The 23,577-nt window shown below is 35.7% G+C and overlaps 1 protein-coding gene across 24 annotated transcripts in view; it reads right to left on the bottom strand.

Moving 5' to 3' along the window:
• Window positions 1-23,577, bottom strand: part of Rdl (Resistant to dieldrin) — a 72,189-nt gene that overhangs the window by 33,807 nt on the left and 14,805 nt on the right. For 21 of the 24 annotated variants that reach the window (XM_070313890.1, XM_070313891.1, XM_070313892.1 and 18 more), the window contains exon 2: window positions 3,533-3,630. In XM_070313890.1, coding sequence (XP_070169991.1) covers window positions 3,533-3,630 — 98 coding nt within the window. Of the gene's footprint in view, window positions 1-3,532; window positions 3,631-23,577 lie in introns of those variants that run through there. The other 3 variants (XM_070313913.1, XM_070313912.1, XM_070313914.1) reach the window with 3 other exon arrangements.

The following is a 23,577-nucleotide window of genomic DNA, read 5'->3' as shown; positions in this document are numbered from 1 at the left end:
AAGAGAGCGGGGAAGGCAGATGCAGATGGAAAGGACCGTTTGTCGGAAGGGAACGCGAAAAAACGAAGGGTGTAAATTGGGAAGGGGGTTAACGAATACAGGCGACTATACGTGTCCACGTTGGCATTTTCGCGATAAAGTTGACTCGTAAACAATGGTTCTGCCAACGCCATCGTGCGCCACTCGACCGATATATCTTCATTTCCATTTCTAGGATGTTTTTAAAGCCCTATGGCCGAGGAACATCCCATATGGGACATATATTTCACAATGACGTTCTCGCGTACACGCTGGAAAACGCACGGCCGACGTGGTATCGAGTTAATTGAAACGCGCCAGTATGTTTCGCCCATACAAACCGATCACCCGTGAGAGATCTTTGCTTCGGGGGAAAAAAAAAAAAAAAAGAGGTACACGAGACACATGCGTGATGATGCAACTGAGAAAAAAACAAAAATTAATAATCGATTATGGAGTTGAAAAATCGCAGTCATCAGCCACGCGTGTGCCGATATTCATAGATTATTTATACCACATATGTTTTTATGTCTGTGGATAAAGTTTTTTTTTTTTTTTTTTTTTGCACATCACATCGACTTCAATTCACAATATTTTAATTTATAAAGTCTAACATTTTTGACAATATTTTACGAATGCGCGAAAAATATCTACAGAATAATTATGGTATATTAAATATTTTTGATACACTTTTATAAAATATAAACGTATATACGAAAAAATACACGTATATATTATATAGTACACTTTATATATTATTTGCATCAACAAACGCGTTATGAATTATAAATATATTCGTCGATTTAACGAGTTTATTTGTTGCAATTCTATGTGAGTCGAGATACTCTTTTAACACGGACGCGAAAAGTTGTGTTATTTATTATTACGCCAAGCTAGTTTATAAGGTGCAAGCATTTCGAGTTTCCTGTCACGTATTTTGTCATTTTACGTAGGCCTTGGACCGCGGCGGTGAAGCTGTTTGAAAATCCGGCCGCGCTCCGAGGAATATCCAATGAAGCGTCACGAGTCGAAGAGAGCAGCTGTTTATCCCGTCCATCCACGGTATTCTCGTGCCCGCTTCCGTAATGTTCGCGTATACACAGCGCGATTTAAATTTTAAATGTTAAAAACCCGTATCCAGCGAATCCCCGTGTATCGGCATGCGAAAGACGCGGATATCGGCGATTCGAATCGAGAGACGATACGTTTAGTACCATATGCCGTTTTGCAATCTATCGATAGTAACCTATATACGCGATCTCGCGGAAAATGAGACGCCCGCTTTTCAGGTTTGACACAGTCTACCCCGAGTTTACTGCAAAGTAAGTCATTACTAATGCATCTTTCACACGCAGTTTCAACAATCAAGATAGACTGTATTTTATGTATTCTCAATCAATTTCAGTTCGGCAAGGCTTGGCGTTCCATTGAAAGCTTATCGATATATTTTTTATTACTACAGTCAATGCCGAAACAATTTTCAATTGCAAAGTAATAAATTGAATAATATTTTTTTTAATATAGAAGCAGTTTTGTGCGATATCCAATATGATTATACATGGAATGCATGTAATTAAATGATAATATGCCGAATACGTGTTTATTTTATCCTACTGCGCGTTGAGAATTCGTAATTGCAATACATGTAATTTTAATTACACACGGCATACGAATCGAAGTTTTTAATTATTCGGTTAATCGTTTCTTCGAGATTTTTACATCTGATATATAATAACAGTTATAACTATGAGCAAAAATACATTTCGAATAAATTAATGGATATCGGTAAACATTTTTAGCTTCGTCAAAAATAAAGGATTAAAATAAATGTCTCTGTCAATTAAATCCCAAATCTCCTTTTGGAGAAGAAAATGGAGCGGAGCAATATTTGGAGCCGGTCGTCATTTTCGTTAGCAATCGTGACGCGAAGACACCGAAACTACGAGTGCAAAAAAAGGAATAGAGGTCGAAATCAAAGTCAAAATCATAATTGAAGGCGAAAGATACAGAGTCTTTGTGTCTTGTCGGTGTTGGAGATGCCGTTAACGGTAACCCGTGGCAACCCGTGGAGCGTCCCAGCATCGATCCGAGTTTTATCGAAGCGTTCCAGCCCCGCCCTGCCACCACGGAGGCCATCCTCGAAAATGTGTCTTTGTCGTGGGGTAGAATCGTCGATACATGAATCATAATCGTAGCGCTTTTCGACACCGATAATCGTTTTGCCGGTTGAGCCTATCCGAAACACATACGGTGACTTTTTCGCCGGGCCTAACGATAAGCCGAAAGTGGGACAGAGCGTCCATTTGGCAGGCACTAATTGCTTCTAACTGACCGTCGACTCCGGCGAGCGTGCTCGCTCGAAACTGGTCTAATGGCTCTTTAATATTCCCGTGTTTTATAAGCATCCCATTTATTCGGCCGCGAAATCGCATCGCGTTTGCAGTCGATAACCGTCTAGCATTTATTCAAAGCGATCATCCGCGCAAAGATCTGTCCGTACCAATTGCGTGCGAACTGCATCTCCCGCGGGTTTTACCAGAAGTGAAATGTGAAAGAAAACCCTCTGTTTGTCTTTTATTTTTTTCCTTCGAAAACACGTTTCTGATAAATGGTGCGTGCTCGCCGCATCGCTTTATTGATATTTTTTTCGATAGTCATGCGTAATCGAGCCGTACGCGATAAACTGCAAATTACTCCTTCGACCGGTGCGAGAAAAACACAGATGCGAGAATCGCGTACACGTGCTGCCGCGTTGTTCCTGTCAGAATTATTTTATGGAAGCGGTAGTATGCTCGACAGAGCCCGCCGTTTTTGTGGGGTAAACGTGGGAAATGATAAGCGACGTCAAAAATATTTCCTGGAGCGTTTCGCGAAATTTTACTACTGTGTCGCGTCATTGTTACACCGATTCGAAAGCTGGCGCTTTATATCTTGATTTATCGCGTATCGACCTCGCGTGCGCCAATTTTTTTTTTTTTTTTTTTTTTTATAGATCCTCTTTGCTTGTATATATTTATTCAGTGTACTTCTTCAATTTTTTTCTATTTCAGCGTTGCATCAAGATGGAATACAATGTCAGTTATTTTTTTTATCCGAGCACACGTAAAAAGCTCTTCCCTGCGCTTGCAGCGAACAAAGTGGGATTAAAAAATTGTTTGCTGGTATTCTATTCTCTCGCTAATTGATTGAGTTTGTCAGTGTGTCAATATTTGATTTCTCTCGTCATGTAACTTTTTTAATTTCGTTGGCTGCAAGATAATGTTTTAGATTCATGTAATAGTGCAACGAATATAAAAAAAAAAAAAAAAAATGAAACGGAAAACGCTTTGCGCAAAACTTGCTATGGCATGTATTGTTTCACGGTCGTAAATTAATTAAAGCTAATCGACGTCAATCAGATAATCACATAAAATTTGTGAAATTGACAAGTTTTGCGCACGATATAAAATCCACACCAGGGTGGTCGAATGATCTTGGTTATTGAATAATGTGGAAAAATCAAATCCCTACTCACCTCCGTAGTTCGGCCTTACTCTTTTATCGTAACTGACGGAAAATGAATCTAGTATCGCAGAAATGTTCACGTCGCCCAGCATACTGCCGCCGCCAGTTCTGCAAAAGAGAAGAAAATTTAAAATCTCACATTTTCTTTATAAAAAAGTAGTATGTTCTAATGTTACAATAATTTTTTATAGTATAAGTTTTAAATTTATAGCATTTATTTATATTTAACCTATATTTTTTTTCAATTACATTAATTGGAATATGATTGGGAAAATTTTTTTCTCCAAAAAATATTATACACAATTTAGTTAAAATACTATGAAATTAAAAAATCTCTGGATAAATAATTTAACACATATTATATATATATAACAGCTTTATTTTTAGAAAACATTTTTATCTTAAAAATTTTTCTTACAAATATTGTAATACACAAGTCTTATTGTTCCTATGATAATTAGAATATAAATTAACTGAATTTTTTGAAATCGATAGCGTTTAAATAACTTGCCATTGAATTTCGAGGTATCGTCACGAATCCTTGAACCGATATAAATACAAGATGTATATTAGCGTTATTCCAAAAATAAGTTCAAGAGAAGATATTGTAACAGCCTGCATGACATACAGGATCGCGAGAAGTAGATACGCTCGAAGATTCGAGACATAAAGTGCCAGGGGGTCTGTTCTTGACTTAACGGGTCAGTAGATACAGATGGCCTCGGTCAGCCAAACAAACGGCCCTTGAGTCCGCGGGCTGATACGGTTCCGCATTATCTACGAGAGGCCGATCTAATGGTCGCAACGCGGCGCAGCAGCCGATTCCTGTTACGCTAAGTAGAGCAACTCGGCCTAAGAACGTTTTCCGCTTGGCTCAGCGGGCTGACCAAAATCGCGCGTAATCACTTTGGCGCAGCGTTGATTCCCGAATCACGCGAAGCTCCGTATGCCGACGACCTTGGTCGGATCACGCAATATCTGTGCGATATCTGCAGATCGAGTCGCACGAATAGCAGCGACTTTTAATCGGAACAAGAAAGATAAAATAAATCAAATGTGTTCGTGCAATCTTTTATTTTACTCTTGCATCGTGACGTGTGCTTTTATTTTACGCGTAAAATTATTTTTTATTCCTAAGTTTTAACGAAAATGTTATTGCTCTTTGAGGTAAGCCGATAAAATACACCATTTATGTCAATCTGACTAACAATAAGCATATATATATATCAATGATCTTTAATCATATAACTGGCTAAGAGATTAATTGAAATTTCTGTGGCTTCTATTACCTAGAACCTAGATATAAGGCATTGGTTAAACTGTGATAGGCAAATGGGATAAAAAAAAAATTGTATTGATAAATTTATCTATTCATTATTGACGATTTATTACTTTGACAAAAATGAGATTGATTTTTATACAATATATAAATACCTAATATAAAAATTGTGAATAGCTTCTATAAATTAAGTCGATAATAATGTCGCGTGTGTTTAATTCGTGCGTTACTCTCAATCATTGAACAAAGTAGACGTAATAAAAGCCTTGACCCTACAATCAATGTATATATGAGTCAGCAGAATGTTCGAGACACGGTGTACCTATCGTACATCTGCTTGCGCGCATAATCTTACAATGAACGCAAGCAAAGCCGGCGAGCTTGTAAAGTGTTGCACGAATTAGATTAATCAAGATCGTACATGTTTTCCGCGTTCTATTCTACTGACCAAGATTCCAGTGAGTTATGCAATCTACAATGTGTCCCCGCGATTAGGTTCACGGGATTTTGTAATCAATTGTAAATCAAGAAAATAACCGCTACCTAAGTACCCTACTTTGTGGTTCAAAGTAGCAAGCTCTTTAGTCGAGAAAACTCAAATAATCATTTCGTATTCACTCGCTTACACGCGAAACAATATCATTGTAATTACAAGGATTATGGTAGAGCTATAAAAAAAATAGATACTAGAATAAATATTCAATAAATCGTCAATTCACACACATTTTAATTTTGACAAATAATTAGTAAATTAAATGATTAAATAAAGAAGAAACTTTATTAGATGTAAGAGAAGGAAGGAAATAATGTTATAATTAAGATCAATAAATTATATTATAAATTACTTTTTTATAATATGCTGTTAATTTTACGTCATGATTTATTTTATAACGAATGATAATATTTATAAAGTGTGCTTTAGAAAGTAAAGTATCAGCAAGTGACCAAAGAATCGATTGATCGTCCATAGTATATTTGAAAAGATTTTATTTCCTCGCGACCATCATATATTCAAATCTCGCGAAACGATATTTCACAATGAAGAAGATCTCGCTACCAAGCTGTGATAATAGGTCAGAGGTTAGGCGTATCGATTAGAGGCAGATATCTAGTCTGGGAACAAGGGTGCGAATAATACGATGTAGATGGTATCGTGCAGATACGCGCGCGAAAATATAGATAGACTATTTCTTCGAAACTCGTCACGAACAGTCGACTTTATTTCCGTAAGATTGTTGCTTAGAATGCTTCTTGTTAAGCAAAAGCATGAAATATTCTTATAAACTAACTACAATTATAATTATTAAAAGATAAATTAAATAAAGTAAATTTTTCTATTTAATAAAAGCGAGTATATGCCGTATATATATATATTTCTAAATATATCGCATCCATCGCGTGTATTCGCATAATTAATTTTGTTGTTAAATGTTTCATATCAAGTATTTAATTCAAATTATTATTTTCGGCCTTCTTATTTGTGACATTCTCCCTCACTTTTATCCAGATGCAAGCGTAAAGGCTTTTGTTGTCTACATGCCTTTTTTAATCAACTTTGAATCCAACAATCTAGATCTTTTTGTTTGCTTATGAAAAGAGAGAGGAAAAGGATAGGATATTCTCCGTTAAAAAGAGATGACATTTTCGATCATTTGAAATATTTGAAAAATGTTCTTCGACATTAGTGTTTACGAGATTTCGTGGGTGTTTGTATTCCAGACGAAAGGACGCGCGTCTCTTTCACTTCTTCAGGAAGGTCGTTGGAGAAATGTCACGCCATAGTTAAGCGTTTCATGCTTCATTGCCCCAAAAGCGTCGCCAGACCATATTTTCAGAAGCTCGTCCGTTCCTTAGATCTCGCGGAAAGTCTCTCTTTTCTGCTTCGTAGAAATCCATTTCTCTCGCTTTTTCTGTGTCTCGAATTATGATTATCTCAAGCTTTATCGCTTTCGCATATAAAACAATATAATGCGAAATTAATGATAATTACGTCGGATAAATCTGTTTAACCAAAATTAGGTCGATTTATAATTCTGTATCAAGCTTTAATCAGAAATCTTGATTAACGGAAATTTATTATAGGTATATATAATCGCGCATGCTCTCATAATTCTCTAATATAATCAGAAATATCATATTTAATAGACACATCTTTATGACCACGATGTCTATCAACCCATTACCGTAATTAATAACGTCACATTAATTTCGCTCGATTTTGTCCCGATATCTAGTAGCGCGAAATAGATTGACCGCATAGAGGAATGATCGCGGTGTAATTGTGCGTATGGACGAATTGATTAAATAGTATTACCGCAGCACAGTCACGTGGCCCGAAATACCGAAGAAAAATGGAAGACATTACGACGCTTGGGCTGAGCCAGTGTAATTGAAAGTCTTGTAAATAAGAAGGACCGTCCGAGCGGACGAAGACGCCTCGAATTTCAATCTCTCGGATTTCTAAGAGCTCTTGACCCCCGACTCCAACATTTCTTCTGCACACTGCCGGCTTATCCTTCTCCTTCTCCCGTTCTCTCCCTGTTCTCTGTCCCTTCCCTTCACCCCATCCCCTAGTCCTATGTTTCTTTTAGTCTTTTCGGCTCGTTGCAATTTTCCTGCCTTTAAGGAATGATGAAAAACCATCTCACAAATTTTCTCTAGGAACTTAGGTTTATTTCTAGCTCGATAGCTTCGATGTGCACACGGGCAACGATTTACTTTTTCTCTTTTTTTTTTTACCTTCTTTCAGATTCAAAGAGCAACGACGCAAGCGTACTCAAGCATTTCTTTGCTTATTCATTATGTGAATTTGGTTCTGCCCTGATTCTCGATTATGTTTTAATGATTATCTGAAAATTATAATTGATTGGATATATCATTTGTATTATATATACGCATGAAAATTTGATTTTACATGGCTTTAATGTACATATCACTGTCTAATTATAATCAATTTTGACACGTAATTTCAATATTATCGTTAAGTATTTGGTTAAAGTTGTTATAAGCAAGTTTAATTTTTGTAATGTTTTCAAAATTTGTAGGTAAATATATTTTGTCATAAAGATAAATATCAATAAATGTACACGAGAAGCATCTCATTTTTCTCGGATATTTTAGAAAGGTAAACATTTTATGACGAGGGTGCTTCCGCCGACCTCGTTTCCTGGCATTTAAATTAGCAGCGTTTCGCGCAATTTATTTTCAGGCTAATGTCAAATAACTGCCAGCAACTCTGCCGACATTGTCGACTATGTCGAGTGGTTGGCGTCTTTGAAAGGCGGAAGTCTCGAGGCTTTTGTAAGAGTCTCTTCTTGTAATTAAGAAGTTATCGACTACGAGATGTAGATATCGGTCCCATCTCCTCTGCCTCGAGATCTCGATCGTCTTGATTTTTCGCATCTTTTCCTCTTTCCTCGCGTTCTTCTCAATCTCGAGGCCAATCCTTCTTAGCCAAACATGTAGCGTTTTCGCGAGGATTGGTTATGAATTATTCATGGGGAAGAGCGAACAGCGAGCGAGCGAGCGAACTGTGGACGAAAAAGCGGTTTTATATACTGGTCGTCCGGACGTTATATATAATCAACGAGAGCCGGTTGCACGAGCGGTTTTTCAGTGTGATTTACGTTAATTTCGGCGCCGATCTACCGTTGTGGAAGAGTCAGGAAGTCATAAGTATGGGAGCGCGTCCTTCCGGTCAGTGCCGCGTGTTTCCTTTTTATCGATATAACAGCTGGGGGGGGGGGGACTTTTGTTCTCATATTTCTCTATCTATATATAAAGCTCTCTCTCTCTCTCTCTCTCTCTCTCCATATCTTTCTCTCTCTTGTTCATTCCCTCGATAATAATTATTTATGCATACTTTTAAACCTGATAAAATTTATCGGTTTTTAATCGTGAATTTTTAATTAATGATATCAAAAAGGAATAATATGATAATTAATACAAATAAATGCGATGATTAACCTGCGTATTACGTTGCTAGATAATCGTATAAATTTTTGTTAATTTTTTTAATCGACATTTTTTTAATAGACTTTATGTCAATCAACATTAAATTTTTTTTAATATTTAAATATTGATATGTTCATTTTTTATGCAAAGCACACATAATTAACACACACACACACAAATTATACATTCTTTACGGTCTTTCAAAAAATCTTTCGTAGATTTTCAAAGATAAATCGTGATGTTTGTGGGAAATCGTTTGATCATTTCTCAAAGTCAGCGTATCGTTAAACCTAGAGAAGCGTTTCCCTTTTCTCGGATAATTGTCCAAAGCTCTATACAAAGATACACGTACAAGCACGCGCTATACATAACAGCTGATTATATGATTATACGATTATCTCATACGGAGGATATTATTTTTGTAAGGTAGGCGATATAATAAATAATGCCCGTAACGGGATCGGAGGATCGTGCGCGACACCAAGCCGGATAACATGGAAACACCAGCGGAAGAATCCGAAATAGGAACAGTGCCCGATAGCGAGTAGACATCTATCCGATCGTAACAAGCCGCGCCGGCTTGCGAGATACATTTTTGACGGTGATACGCGGGGATGATGGACCGGTGGATCCATTTGTCACTGTCCGTAAAGCAAGCCGTCGCCCATCTCATCCTGTCTCTCTCGTTCCTTCTGCATGCGCAAACTTCTTCCGCGCCGTCGAGCTTTTGCCAATACACAAAAATCTTGCGAATCATCGGCGCCCGATCGATAGCGAGATTGCTAAAACCGTACACCCGGTGAAAATAGAAATTTCGACGATCGTCGAACAACATTGTTGATTCGATGATTGAACATATTTGAAAAGAAAATATTTTCCATGGTTTTACTCACGTCAGTTTAATAGGCAGACACGCCTATCCTTTCATCTTTATCAAGTGACAGGCATAACAGTCATGTGATATCAAGTATGATATGAGTTGAATTATCGCGATATATCTTAAAATAACACGATGAGAATATTTTTGCACGTTTATTAGGGGAATCTCTTTTATTTTTATTATTTTTCATTGTCGAAATGTAAATCCGAGAATTAAAATTAACTTTAATAATATGCAATACATTTAATGTATTAAATGTATATTTTTTAATGCGTATTATAATAGCATCATATATGATATACACGCTACAAGTCCTATGTAAACTTGCGGAATTTTCACGTATATTGTGTATTAATGTTTATGGTATAATCCATTAGATATCTGTATTTTTAGAAATCATGGACTTATGTTGACTCTTTGAAAATGTTTGGCTCGATTATATGTGTACACCATCTGTTTAATTTATTCTATTGTATTATCAGTATCTCATGCAATTTAATACGCAATATATTTATTCACATGCCTGTGAGCTAAAAGATCTCTAAAAAAGAATTAATGCGCTCCAATTAATTCGCGAGCGATGTCAATATAACGATGCCTACGCACATTATGCATAATTATGACCTTTTCCGTCAATTTTGTTCGGCTCGCATTAAATTCGGCTTCTAGCGTTTCATTAATTCTGACCTTTCGACATTGTATCAATATGAATCTTTCGGAAAATCGGATTGTCACGCGTCTTGCCTCCCGTGTCTTATTTTAGTCTTGCCTTTGTTTTATCGTCTCTAATCTCGAAGCTCGCTTTCGCAGCGTCTTCGGCCTGAAATTTAATTCTGCTTTTTTGCATAGGTCGTATAAATTTCTCGTACGCCAAAAGGATTGCGCGATCGAATCTGTCGCGCGTAACACATTTTCACGAAGGTGTATAAACGTATAGGTATAGGTTTATAATGGACGTATAGAAGGTGAACGGATTGAAATGAGAATATATGTAAGCGGGGGCGGCGTTTCGCGCAACACGAGAGTCGATGGGAAAACAGAGAGCGCAGCATCCGGCAGGGGTGGGTTATCGACGCATTTGTGTAAGCTTGTGCGCGCGCGAATCTGACGTCATTGGATGCCCCTCGGCCCCTCTTCCACCCTCTCGGTGTGACGCCCTCTATGTGGGTTATGACGACGGTAGGGAATACGTGGTCGCTTTAACCCCTCGGTTGTGCATGTGTGTTCGGCGCTCATGCTTATGGGATCTTCGTTTATATCGCGCAAACACCATAAAATATAGAGTACATAGGATTGTGTAAAAAATTTAAAGGGAAGTTGATGAGCTTCTAAATTGATTTCATTATAAACGAAAGAAAAGGAATAATCACAATATGACATATAATCGTCATTATATACTCTCTAATCGATATCAATAACAAAGTTTATGATTAATCCTTCCTTTCTCTCTTTTTTTTTTATTAATTATGTAAATATCATTGCTCTCATAACTTTATATTTATATATATCCTTTTTCATTTTTATCCATTTATTTGAAAAGGGATTGTTTCCTCAATATTTTCTCAACTAACGCGCTATACGTTTTATTTCATTGTATGTACATGTGAGTTAACTTTGCTCGTGTATTTGAGAACAGAAGAGAACGATACGAGATGATTCACTATTGAAGCCCGGCGTCGTTTACGGGCATTGAACTTTGTCGCGAGTGTAGGTGGAGACAGGCTTAATCGAATAAGTTAAGATTTTTGCTGGGTTCTCTGAAACGATAGAAACGACAAGGAAAATGACATTGCGAGTGTTCAAGGCAGCTATAAAGAAATAAAGTTAAGTGAATTTTTGACATTTTGAAAGAATATTTGCGAAAAAAAAGAGGATTGCTAAAACATTACTTCTTGATATCATAAAACAAATTACTGTTTTATTGTTCTGTTACTAATAAATGTTACAATTAAATTAGCATGTTATTTGTTATTAATATTAAAAAGAATTTAATATTAAAGAGAATTTTCTTTTTCGCACACATACATATATATCAAGTAAATACAATAGTTTGCAGAATTTCTAATGCAGATATTGATTTTCATATATTTTTTGTACAGATTAAAAAGATGTACTATTTCGTGCGGTTATTTTAAAATTTCTACTTCTTTTCTGTCATCCGATAACAGAACTTTTTTAAACAAGAGAATAATTTGATCTTGATTAATGGACTTTCTGTCTATTTTATTTATTTCCTTTACTTGATTTACGTTTTTCACGTGTTCCGTCTTCTTTTTAATCGAGAAGCGAAGCTGCGCGTGTAATCTCCCTTTCAACCGTGTGTTTCTTGTTTCTCTGTATGAGGTTTGAGAAGAGCCGCGGCGCAGAGCACGTCGACGCTTCCGAGACAACCACTTCCGGTATTTAGGTAAGCGTGACGGGTGGACGTCAAGCGCGAGAGAAACAAGGCGTTCCTATTAAACGCGACGGCATACAATGACGCTTAAATCGCTATCAGCGTTTCTTTAGCTTCATTGTATTCGTTCCTAATAGCCGGCGATGCCGAAAGAGATGTATTTTCCATTGGAACTGTCGAGAGAATTTCCTGCTTTGTCTACTAACGTCCCTACGACACGAAGGTTTCGTCTAACGAAAATAATATTGCTTGCACGGCATAAAGGTTTCATCGTTTGATGGCAGTTATTATCGCGTAAATGTGAACCAAGCAATTTCCCGGACGCAATCTACCTTGGATGATTGGTCGAGAACTCGCGTTTAACATTTGATATCAATTTAAAATCTCTCTCGAGGTCTGCCTCGAAGAAATGTTTAAATATAATTTTGAACCTAGAAAGATTGCATATATATAGAAAAAATTTATACATATTAATACTATTGTACATATTAATATTAATACTATTGCGTGCAGCGCACAAGCTACTCTCCTATTCTAAAAAAATTTTCCATAAATATACGTAATACAATATAAATTTACTACCAAAAATAAATAAATAAATAAATTGGTCGATTTTTTTTTATTTGTAAAGAATATATTGTAAAAGAAATATATATATATATATATATATATATATATATATATAATATATTCTGAATATATACATAAAAATTACATAATGTCACAAATAAAAAGAAATTGATGAATCTTTTTTAAATTATGAAGAATATATTATAAAAGAAATATTTATATATTATTATATATTCTAAATATATACATAAAAATTACATTATGACATAATTGCTGATATCTTTGCTGCATCCACAAATTTCAACGTTCAATGTGTCACAAAATTCGTGTCACAATCAGTCATGCAGCAACGACATCAAAAATGCATCTCTCATACACATAATCAATATTTTCGGTAAATGCTGATAGATACCCGGAAATACTCTATATACTCTGCGTTTACATAACGCAGATACATAAGAAACATACGAACAATGAATCGTAAGGTGGCGAATGTCAGGCGCAACGTGGCGGAAGATGTCGAAGAACGAGGACAAAGATAAGGACGAGAGTAAGATAAACGGACTCATTAAACATCGACATCCTAGCCTTAACAAACGGATCCACGGCTCAAGAGTTTACTGCGGAAATTGTTGCGCAAGTATGATTACAATAGCGCAAGTTGCTCCACAACCTCTTCGCGTATATTATTCATGCATAGGATGATACTTGTCATTCCTCTCCCCTTTCGCTTCTGCTTTTTCAGTCCGTTCGCTCGACTTGTACTCTCTGCTGGTTTGTCTTGAATAACTCAAATTAATAGAGATTCTTATGCTTAATAACTAGAGTTTCTCTATAACGTTAACATCTAGATGTTTAAAAAAGCTCTTATGATAAATTTTTCGTTTTAAAAGATCTTACTTTCTCTATGCGCAATATTAGGAAAAAGATTTTTAAGATTGATAAATTTATAAATTTTGTGCTGAAAATATTGCAATATAAACACATATACAAATATACATACGCATTTAAAATACTAGATATTAATTTATTCACGACATATTAATTTTATTAATTAATTTTTTGCAATACGTAACGCTGATAACTGAAAATAGTATATATACACACACGCACAAAAGTTTCAATTTAAATATGATTAATCCCCGGTGAGATAAAGAAAAAGAGAGAGAGAGAGAGAGAGAGAGAGAGAGAGGGAGAGAAAAAGAGAGAATAACATAATGCTTGTTAATATTTCAACATATAAAATTATTAATGCTTTACATATTGTTGTTAACATTATTAATAATATAATGAAGCATTTGTGCATTGCATTAATTATTAATTCGAACATAATACATTTTCTCGATTTTATTGTATATTTGAAAATGTTCATGAAATTATATTATAAAACCACTTTTCATTGAAAGCAGGCTCAAAAATCTCTTCTGTCAACTGCCCCTAATAGGAATATTTTATTTTGATCACTGATGATATAAAAATGAATCTCGAATGACCATTGTAATAATACAAAATTGTAGAAATACTTCTACAGATACAGATATTGATATAACAATTAAAATACTGAAAATAACATTGTTCTAATTTACAAAAGGCAAATTTTAGACAAAAGCGAGAAGGACGTTCAAGCAGTGTTATTATATATATAATTCGAGTATTTTTGAGTTATATATATATAGATATCTCGATTTCTTTCCATTAAAAGTCCGGCATTGGAAAAATTATATAACTTAAGGATAGATGAAACCATTATCGACGACGTGTCCGGCATCTACAGGGACCTCGGCGATGATCGCGATAAAGATGTCGGCTTCATTGTCTTCGACACTATTCGCCGTGCTTTTCGCCGCAAGCGTGCTCCCAGTTGTAAACCATTAATGTAAACAATAAGGCTGTAACGCTCGACGCGAATAATCGAGATCGAAGATACAAGCGGAACACAGGCGGACTTCGATGTCGACGACAAAGACGTCGTTCTACGCCATCTTTATTACCGTCGTTGCCCTTTTCGTCCTGTCGCGGCGTACTTGCGATTACGAATGTCGGCGATTAACTAAGATCTTAGATAAACGCGTCCTACGGCAATGATACCTCGCAGAGGTATACCTTGTAGACAACGACGTCGTCTCAACACTTTGGCGGAACCCATCGCTTTATTACAGATTCACTGTTGGCTTATCTGCAGGACACGCGATGCTCTTGGGAATTTAGACAAGCCATTGAGTTAGAGCGCGAGAATAAGATATTATATAGCTTCTATATGAGTGCTTCTATAAAAATTATTCAGTGATAATGCATCACTCTTACGAGTGATAAATTACTTAACGCACTAGATTTTAAAAACTATGTACTTTAAAAGCTTCGTACTTTTCCGTTCGATTATTCATTTGCGGTGAAGATACTGCACTTTATAAATTCTTCACTTCTTCTTCAAGCGAAATTAGCTGTTAAAGATGAACAACATTTCAAATCAATTTTTATATGTAGATTTCAAGAAATCAACAGAATAATTGTGTGTTTTATAAATAATTGATTTTATATTAAAAGCGATTTCGGTATCACTTAGCGATTATGCGTTACAATTTTATCTGTGTGTCTTTGTTCCTAATCTTTCGAAACATGTAAATGGAAGCATAAAGCGTGTTTGCTTTATATTTAATATTTTCCGTAAAAAAAAAAATTCACTAGATAATCAATATAATTGATTTGGTATCATTGTTTGAATATCTTCTGTTATTTTAATGTTGAAATTTTATTGAAGCAAATTCCAATCGTGGAGAATCCTTAAACTAGGGATTTTTTAAAATTTCATCCCGATAATAATATTCAAGTATTGGAGAGACGGGCAAGATTTCTACGTCGCGGTGTAATGCCAACGTAAATATAAAACGTACGTAATTATTGATTATGTGCGCTCATACGTACACGGCCGTAGATATTTTTAGTGTTAAGTGACACTAACTATAGGCGTACAAGACTTACTTAATATGTAGTAAGGTTAACTGTGATATTAACGATGAAAATATCGTATGATTCAGCTAGTTGAAACAAGCGAAACTTTCCTTACCATTGCCAAATATTAATCATTAGAAGATAATCACCGAAGCGCGCAAACTTCCAAATATTTAAAAGGAACAGATATTATATAGATCAATAAAAAGAGAACGCGATTAAAGTGGATGCTGCGAAATATCGTTATGCGTTTAATCTTTGGTTAAATAGATTATATTAATATAAAATCAAAACGAGTAGATAGTTTTTATCAATATTGGCTCGGAAAGAAAGCCATAAATGAAACGAAAATATTAAGAAATAATCTACGCCATGCACGCGTAACATCAATATTTATGTTGCTATAATTTATTAACAGGGACGAATAATTCATAATTTCTTCGAGGTAATTATACATTTTTCATTTAAAAATCAATCTTGAAGAGAACTATATTATAATATTATACTTTGAAATAACCGCGAAACTAAAGAAAATAACTATATGATATACGTATTGAACTCTCGGCGCACACTTAAACGAAAATTAGATCTCGTTAATTCCATTACGATTATGGTCGAATTTCTTCAAGTTTACGCGATCCTTTACCGGAAAATCCAGCTAAGCGTTCCTTGGCCCAGACGAGAAACAAAGATTGCGGACGATTTATCGACTATCGCGTATCGTCGACGCAATGACCAGCTAACTGCAGTATCATTACTTTTAGTAATTAAGGTGCTGCATTTTCATTAACTTGGGTCACAATAAAATTGCGCCATCGTTACCTGGCCGTTATTACGTAATGGAAATGTCACTATAGCTCGGGACAGGGAGTGCACGAGGGAGAGGATGGGAAGGGAAGGGTTCGAAGAGGGATGAGGGGTGTGGTGGGAGGAGTGGGGGCTATTCTTGCGATTTATGCCGGCCTTTTGCATCCCGCGCGCAGTATGCACCTCCGTTATTAAAGCCATTAAAGGTCGCGACCATAGCTTGCATAATTAACCAAGATCGATGGTACAAGCAACGACGGGAACGACGATGTTGCCCCCGACCGGTGGCGCTTCGACGATATATATATAAGTTTCTAATACTTTTTATTACGCGAATTAGATGATTCTCTGATGTTTTTCTCACGGTCGGCAAGTCTCTTCGCTCTCGAGAGATCCCGTCTTTTCCGCGGAATTTTCTCAGTTTTGTCAAACTTTTTACCTCGCTATTGTTGTTTGCCGTTTGTCTTCAGCGCACGCGAACATTCGAAAGCTCAACGAGCAAGTAAGGAAGGAACGCTCGTACACTTTGGTTGGTAGAGTAAAAAGATGGGCAAAACTCACATGATAGATGCCTTTAATTTAAATCATAAAAAAACTATATCTATTTTATAATCTTATAACATAGTCATATCAAACTGACATGTCAAATGTATCTCTTTTTACTTTAATTTTCTTTAATATTGCATTTTTTTTAATTGATTTGATTTTTTTATATTGGATAAAATAGGTCACTTTAATGACTAAATTGATAATTAATCAATTTACTTTTACCAATTTGTGAATATATTTCGGGGGGCAGAAGAAAGATAGCATGCATCATCCGTATCATTTAGTCATAACGCGAGCTACCATAAGGGAACAGATACTGGCTATTATCGTCGAATACCGAATGTCTCATCTCTATCGATGCATAACGTTTTCGATGCGGCAGTAAATTTCGACTCCAATATGGCACCCTCGTCCGTCCCCTACCTCTGGCCTTACGAAGTCTTCATTATTTCGCGTGACAGCGAACGTTATCAACGTTAATGAGGTATACGAGATGCATATCATGACGTTTTATGGGTGCCTTTCTCCCGCTCACTTTATTATCCCGTTATGAACACGGTCTCGAGAGTAATAACTACAAATGCGTCTGCTCCATGAAATAAACGACAATTTTTTTCATTTCGAGGTACATATTATCTCGTATATATCATTTACGTATCGCAGCATTTTTTATCATCGCCCCGTATAACGCTGCGTATCTCTCCCAAAAACAGCTGTTAGTTAGAGAAGAAACATGATCTTGTTACTCGCAATCAGTTCCGTCTCTGACATAAAATATGTATATATTATACGGTGCCTTTAATATCATTATCCCGTCGTTTTATCTCATTAGCATAATTTATGGCAACGCCAGATCATAAAATATCATTCACGCGATATTCTGCGTTTTACCATCCCATATAGGCTTTATAATTCAGCGTGGCAGTTTTTAATCTACATTTTTCGTCGGATAATACCGGGTAAAAAAAAAATGCAAGAGAAAATCTCGGTTTTTTGGTTCGCGTTTGTTCGCGCGTTCCTCTGATCTAAAGTCTACGAGAGTCGAATTAAGCCGCGGTCCCCGGGTGAAGAGAAATTCCGAAGCGACTCGCAATCCTTCCGCCAACATCGTGCAGACCGCTACTATTACCTACGTAATGGACATGCCAACTCCGAAAGCAACGAACATTATTCTTACGCCGGTTTCTCACAATCAACGGAGCGCACCTCTGTTATTAAAGTCTTTCATGACTGGAAGAGAACAAGCTAAGATTAATCGACCGCCACTTTCTTTGTCTGCGAATGTGGTACTTGCTCTTACTGAGCATACGCCAAAAACTTTGCGAGAAGATAAAACTGGGATTCCGTTTTTAGATTTCCCCCTCTCGCTGAATGCTTGTTTGTTTATTGACGAACGAGATGTTTCATTATATGTATATTTTATATATATGTATATGTGTATTGTGTGTGTGTGTGTGTTTATATATATTGCATAAAATATATAATATTCAGAGAAAAAAATTGTAGCAATTTACTAAATTTTTCAGATTTTATTTTTCTTGTGCTAAAATATTTAAACAATATGATTAGCATTAAATTCTGAATATTTTACATAAATGTTATTTTGGCTAATTGATGTAGCAAAATTATGAAGGAAGAGAACTGGCAATGTGTGAACTGACTTTTATTCGACGTTTGCTAACGATAACAGAAAATTGGGAGATTATAAATCTTGTAAAACATATTGTAATGAACATTCGATTCGGATCATATTGAAGTAAGGATAGCGCGCGTGATAGAGATCGATGATAGAGGCGGACAACTGTTATCGGCGATAACGATATACGAGGTTTCGTAACGTAAGCCGGACACGCAAATTCGCGATGATTTTGTTAGGAATTGGTGAAGGTACGCGATCGATAAGCAATAAGCGGTAAATGGAAATTGCAATTTTCTTTATGAGAGCTGTGCAAAAATTTCGCGCACGAAAAAGGAATCAAATTTTATCTGCACTTGTTATTATTCATAAATGCCGTAAAATTCTGGTAGAAGATGTAATTTTTTAAAATGTTAACATCGCATAATTATTATTCTAAAAAAGATATAATTATGAATAATATACATATATATATATTATAATGACTATTTCATTTTAAGAGTATTTAATTGAAATTTTGTAAAAATTTCGGTGAAACGCCGAATTAATATTTCAATGGTAATCTAGCGTGTAACAATATGTGTGTCTTTTTTCTGCAAAAATGGGCATAAATTTTTTATTTTCTATGTAAAAAAAGATGTGTTCTTGTCGAAGCTAAAATTATTCTTGTGTCGAGTATTTAATACGCATAAGTACTTAAAAAAGTGACATTTATCAAACTAGATACTTTTCATTAAATTATTGTGACAAGTATAAATTGTTAATAGTATAAATTATTGCTGAATCGCTATGATTATAATTTTCGCAGGCAACGAGATTATCTCTTGGCGATTGACAAAAATAGCGCGTCGTGCGATATTGTCGAAATGCTACATTTCTGCGCGCAATAATTTTTATAAGGAATTCATCGCGGCTCCCATCATAGAGACATTCGAAAGCGTCTTGTAAAGTTCAAGCCATTCGCGGGCTGCAGTTTCACGTGAATGGTGTACCAAGACCTTGTCATAAAGTTACGCTTTATCGTGTTCAACGCCAACGGGGTCGGCCCCGACACGAACGCGGCTTATGTCGATCTGCCAATCGAGAGTTCGATTCTTGGAAACGCGATGCCTTTACCTTCGTGCCAGGATGTACTGGCAAAATGAAATCGACTCGAACGATCGCTATTTCTTGTCTTCGGTTCACCTCGAATATTCTACGTATAAGTAAGATAAGTAAGAGCTTTCCGATATCAATATGTGTATTATTAGAACTCACTGCATTTTGTGATATAAACTATTTAAAAATTAATTTTCTGCATCAGCTACAATATAATGTTTTTTGATATATTTAAAATAAATAGCTTTAGCTTATAATTAGCTTAATCCATCAAAGATATAATATATTATTAAAATTAAGAGAGATATATATGATAACTTATATAATATAAACAATTGTAATAAGCAAGAAAGAAGAAAGACGGAATAAAGATTAGGATGAGAAATTAATATAAAAATTAAAAAAAGTAAGTTAAAATAATTTTGTTTCTTATGGATTGTAAAAAATATTTCGGGTTTCTTGGAAATTCCTTCGACGTCGCTTTACCATTTAGTGGCTCCCGATAAGTCTCACAATTACCCCTCGCGGTTACCTACAGCGTAAATCTAGCACGCAATGAAGATTGCGTTCTCGATAGCCGCCGCTTTTTAGATCGCCTTTTATACCACTTCTTTTGTACCGCGTTTACTTTTATATCTATTTTCTACGTTGCGGAAAACGTCCATTTACACTGTCCTCGTGCGAAATTCGCGCTATACCTCTCAAGTGAGATATCTGTGATGTTGATCTTTCGATTCGTTTATTATTCGTAAAGAGCGACCCCAGGTGTTTATGTTACCGAGATGTATGTTATCGCAAACATACCTTGAAAGATAAACTCACCGGAGATGGATAATATCATTTAACAAAGCTTATTACATAATCTTTACATGTAATTTATATGCGATAATATTTTGCAGTTTCACGATTTAACTTGTCAATCGATTTTTCTTTCGTTTACAAGTTGCCAAATTTATTTAACATCTACAATACAATTATAGATATTATAGATGTTGAAATATCTATTTTGATAAGTCCTTTTAATCTTTTACGTATAATAATCAGTGTGCATGTCTTTTTTTAATATAAATAATTTTATCAAATTTTCTCAATTACAGATAATATTATTTTTACCAGAGATCAGCCTGACTTTTAAAGAGTTGAAAAAAATATTTCAATTGTTACGAGATTTTTGTGATTATGCATATTAAATCAAAAGGGTACTGCAGAAACATAATTGCCGTAAGTCTGAAAACAGATCATAAGATAAGCGCGTAAAGTAACTTTGCTTTAGTTAAAATATTTATGCTATAATTACGTTATTATAGAGGCTCGAACTAATATTGGCATTCCGTAGAGTGTGGGGAAATTTCTGGTTACATGTTACCAATTTCGCCCTTAACTGCGCATGTAACTATCTGTCTATCCATCGTCGTCGCAACATTGGTAATACCTTCCGGACCGATCGTCGAGCTCCGATTGGGAAGTAAGGGGCCGTTTAACACGCTTATGCCGAGTGCATCTCGCGCACAGGGATAGAGATCTGCGCGAGGGCAGGCGTTGGTGGTAATGCACTTTCCGATAATGCCGCCGTCGACGTAATCGCGGTGCACCCGTGTCCATACGTGTCCGTGCACACAGACAAGCGTGCTTACATGCCGACGAGGTCGAGCAATGTGAGCACAGATGGGCGCGCACAGGCAGAGCCGAGATTCACGGCTCCGTCTGACTTATTATTCCGGATTACTCTGGTTTCTCCGTCGTACTTGCACCGGTCGTTATCCGGTTAGCGAACGTGGATGAGCCATTAATCGCGTTACACGAAAATCCCGCTTGCATACGCCAGCGATTTTCAGATTCGGCGAATTTAAGATTATCGACAGCTTTTAAGTAACGTTCGAAGTTCGAAGTTCAGATTTCGGAAAATAGATTCGGTCAACCTTTACACGTATTTGGTTACAGAACAAATTGATAAAAAATTCTGCGGATTTATGCGTAATTTTAATTTTAGATAATTAATTAGTAATAGTAGAAATGTCTTTTATAGAATACAAAACTGTCCAAGTTAAGGATAGTTTTACTTGCGAGCAAAATCTTGGATGGGCTTGTTCTTATTGTTACAATAACGGGAATTTTTGCGGTCGTAAAAGTTTAACTCTTTACTCATCTTAATGAGATTTTAATGAGGTCATAATTAATATTTTTTATAATCACATATCATTTTATGACGATAAACGATTGATTTGTATTCGCGATTTTACAATCAAAGCAAGTGAAGAGGATGGATATTTCAAGCGAGTCGTTCTCTCCTGCAAGCCACATTATCCAGACATTAATTAAAAACTCCCCGGATATCGATCATGAATATTCGAGCTGTGCTTAATAATACCCCGATTTCGGTACGCGATATATATACATATATGTGTGTCTATGTACGTGAACTAAAGTACAGGAATACGATAGAGTTCCATATGCGACGGCATTTGGATTACTCTCATCTCTCCGTTATGTCCAACGAGTTCTATCCGGCTACCTGATAAGGAATTAACTACGTTATAGGACACGCTTTGTGTATATGATGTATAGTTGAAAGCATATGATGAAAACAGATAAATAAGATTGTATTATGATTTATCTATTTTCTCTATGATATATCTAAATTAATTAATCATGTTAATACTTTAATGGAAATCGAATATACGTAACATTATTAATGTTTTTTTAATGTAAAATATCTGATATATCCTGCGCAATTATTAATTATTGCAACCAGTAATTATGATACTGATTAACTGAATTGGTACGTAATGTACACATACCGATTATGCTATTCTGCAATAGTTTACGTTTTGATTTGCAACATGCTGGAGGGCGTGTATGAGATACGAGCACACTAGTGCTAATACCAGTACGCGACTGTTTTACGTGCGGAAACTATCGATGCTCGGATTACTTCGACCTCTCTATGATATCTAACATTCGTGCAAGTTCCATTCGCAGTTATTAAAATGGCTTTCGGCTAGAAAGAGGTTTATCGTGAATATTGCCGAGAGACTTCGCGAGTCAGAGCTTCGGGACGTGCAACGAAGATAGTTCTTGACACGAACAACGCGTACATACCCTAACTTTCCCATGAACTATTTCTAGAATGTTAATGCGGATTATCGATAATCCCCAACGTTTCAAACGCGTGCCGTTCCAGTTCTCCTTCAGCGCTTTTTTTTTCTCTCTCTCTCTCTTTAAAGCTGCAGTAAATAAAAAAATTATATTTACATATTATTAATTACTTTACTATCTTATGAAATAGATTTATCTTACTTGGACATAAATTTATGCTGATATTCCATAATTAACAAAATGCACGCTTACACATCACAAATTACTTACTTTCTAAATATTTTAATATTAATCATAAATATTCAAACATCGCTTAACAATGATTACTGTTGATTTTTTATATAGACGCGAGTTTCGGAAATTTGGTTCACACGTGTCGAAATTATGCATTTTCGACAAATTGTCGCAATTATTATGAATGCAGTACAAAAGCACTTGACATACAAACTTTATGTTAAACAAATGCATATCAATTTTTGTTTATACAACCCTACAGCATTATCATAACTATACTGATAATAAATAAATAATTTATGGAAATTTCTCACATTACTATTAATATGTATCGTTCCATCCATTTTAACATAGTGGTAATTTCTAATTCTCTATCATGCTTAAAATCACATTGATGTAAAAAAAAAAGAGTAACCATTTTATCAATGTTTTAGAAGTGACAAAGTGCCCTTCTTCTTCCCTTTCTCCTTTCCCCGACTGCAATTTGTAATATTCAAATATTAATCACGAATATTCAGATATTCGTCTGATAAGGCTTGGCTTTTGATTTTCATCCTACGTAGAAGCTCCCCGAGCTTCGTACGAGAGAATTTAGTCACAACACGTGC

The sequence above is a fragment of the Polyergus mexicanus genome, unplaced genomic scaffold, assembly GCF_030449975.1.
Source record: "Polyergus mexicanus isolate NDT 795.1 unplaced genomic scaffold, iyPolMexi1.0 SCAF_26, whole genome shotgun sequence".
NCBI classification, from domain to species: domain Eukaryota; kingdom Metazoa; phylum Arthropoda; class Insecta; order Hymenoptera; family Formicidae; genus Polyergus; species Polyergus mexicanus.
Note: the sequence above shows the minus strand (reverse complement) of the source record. Positions and strands in the feature narration are given on the sequence as shown.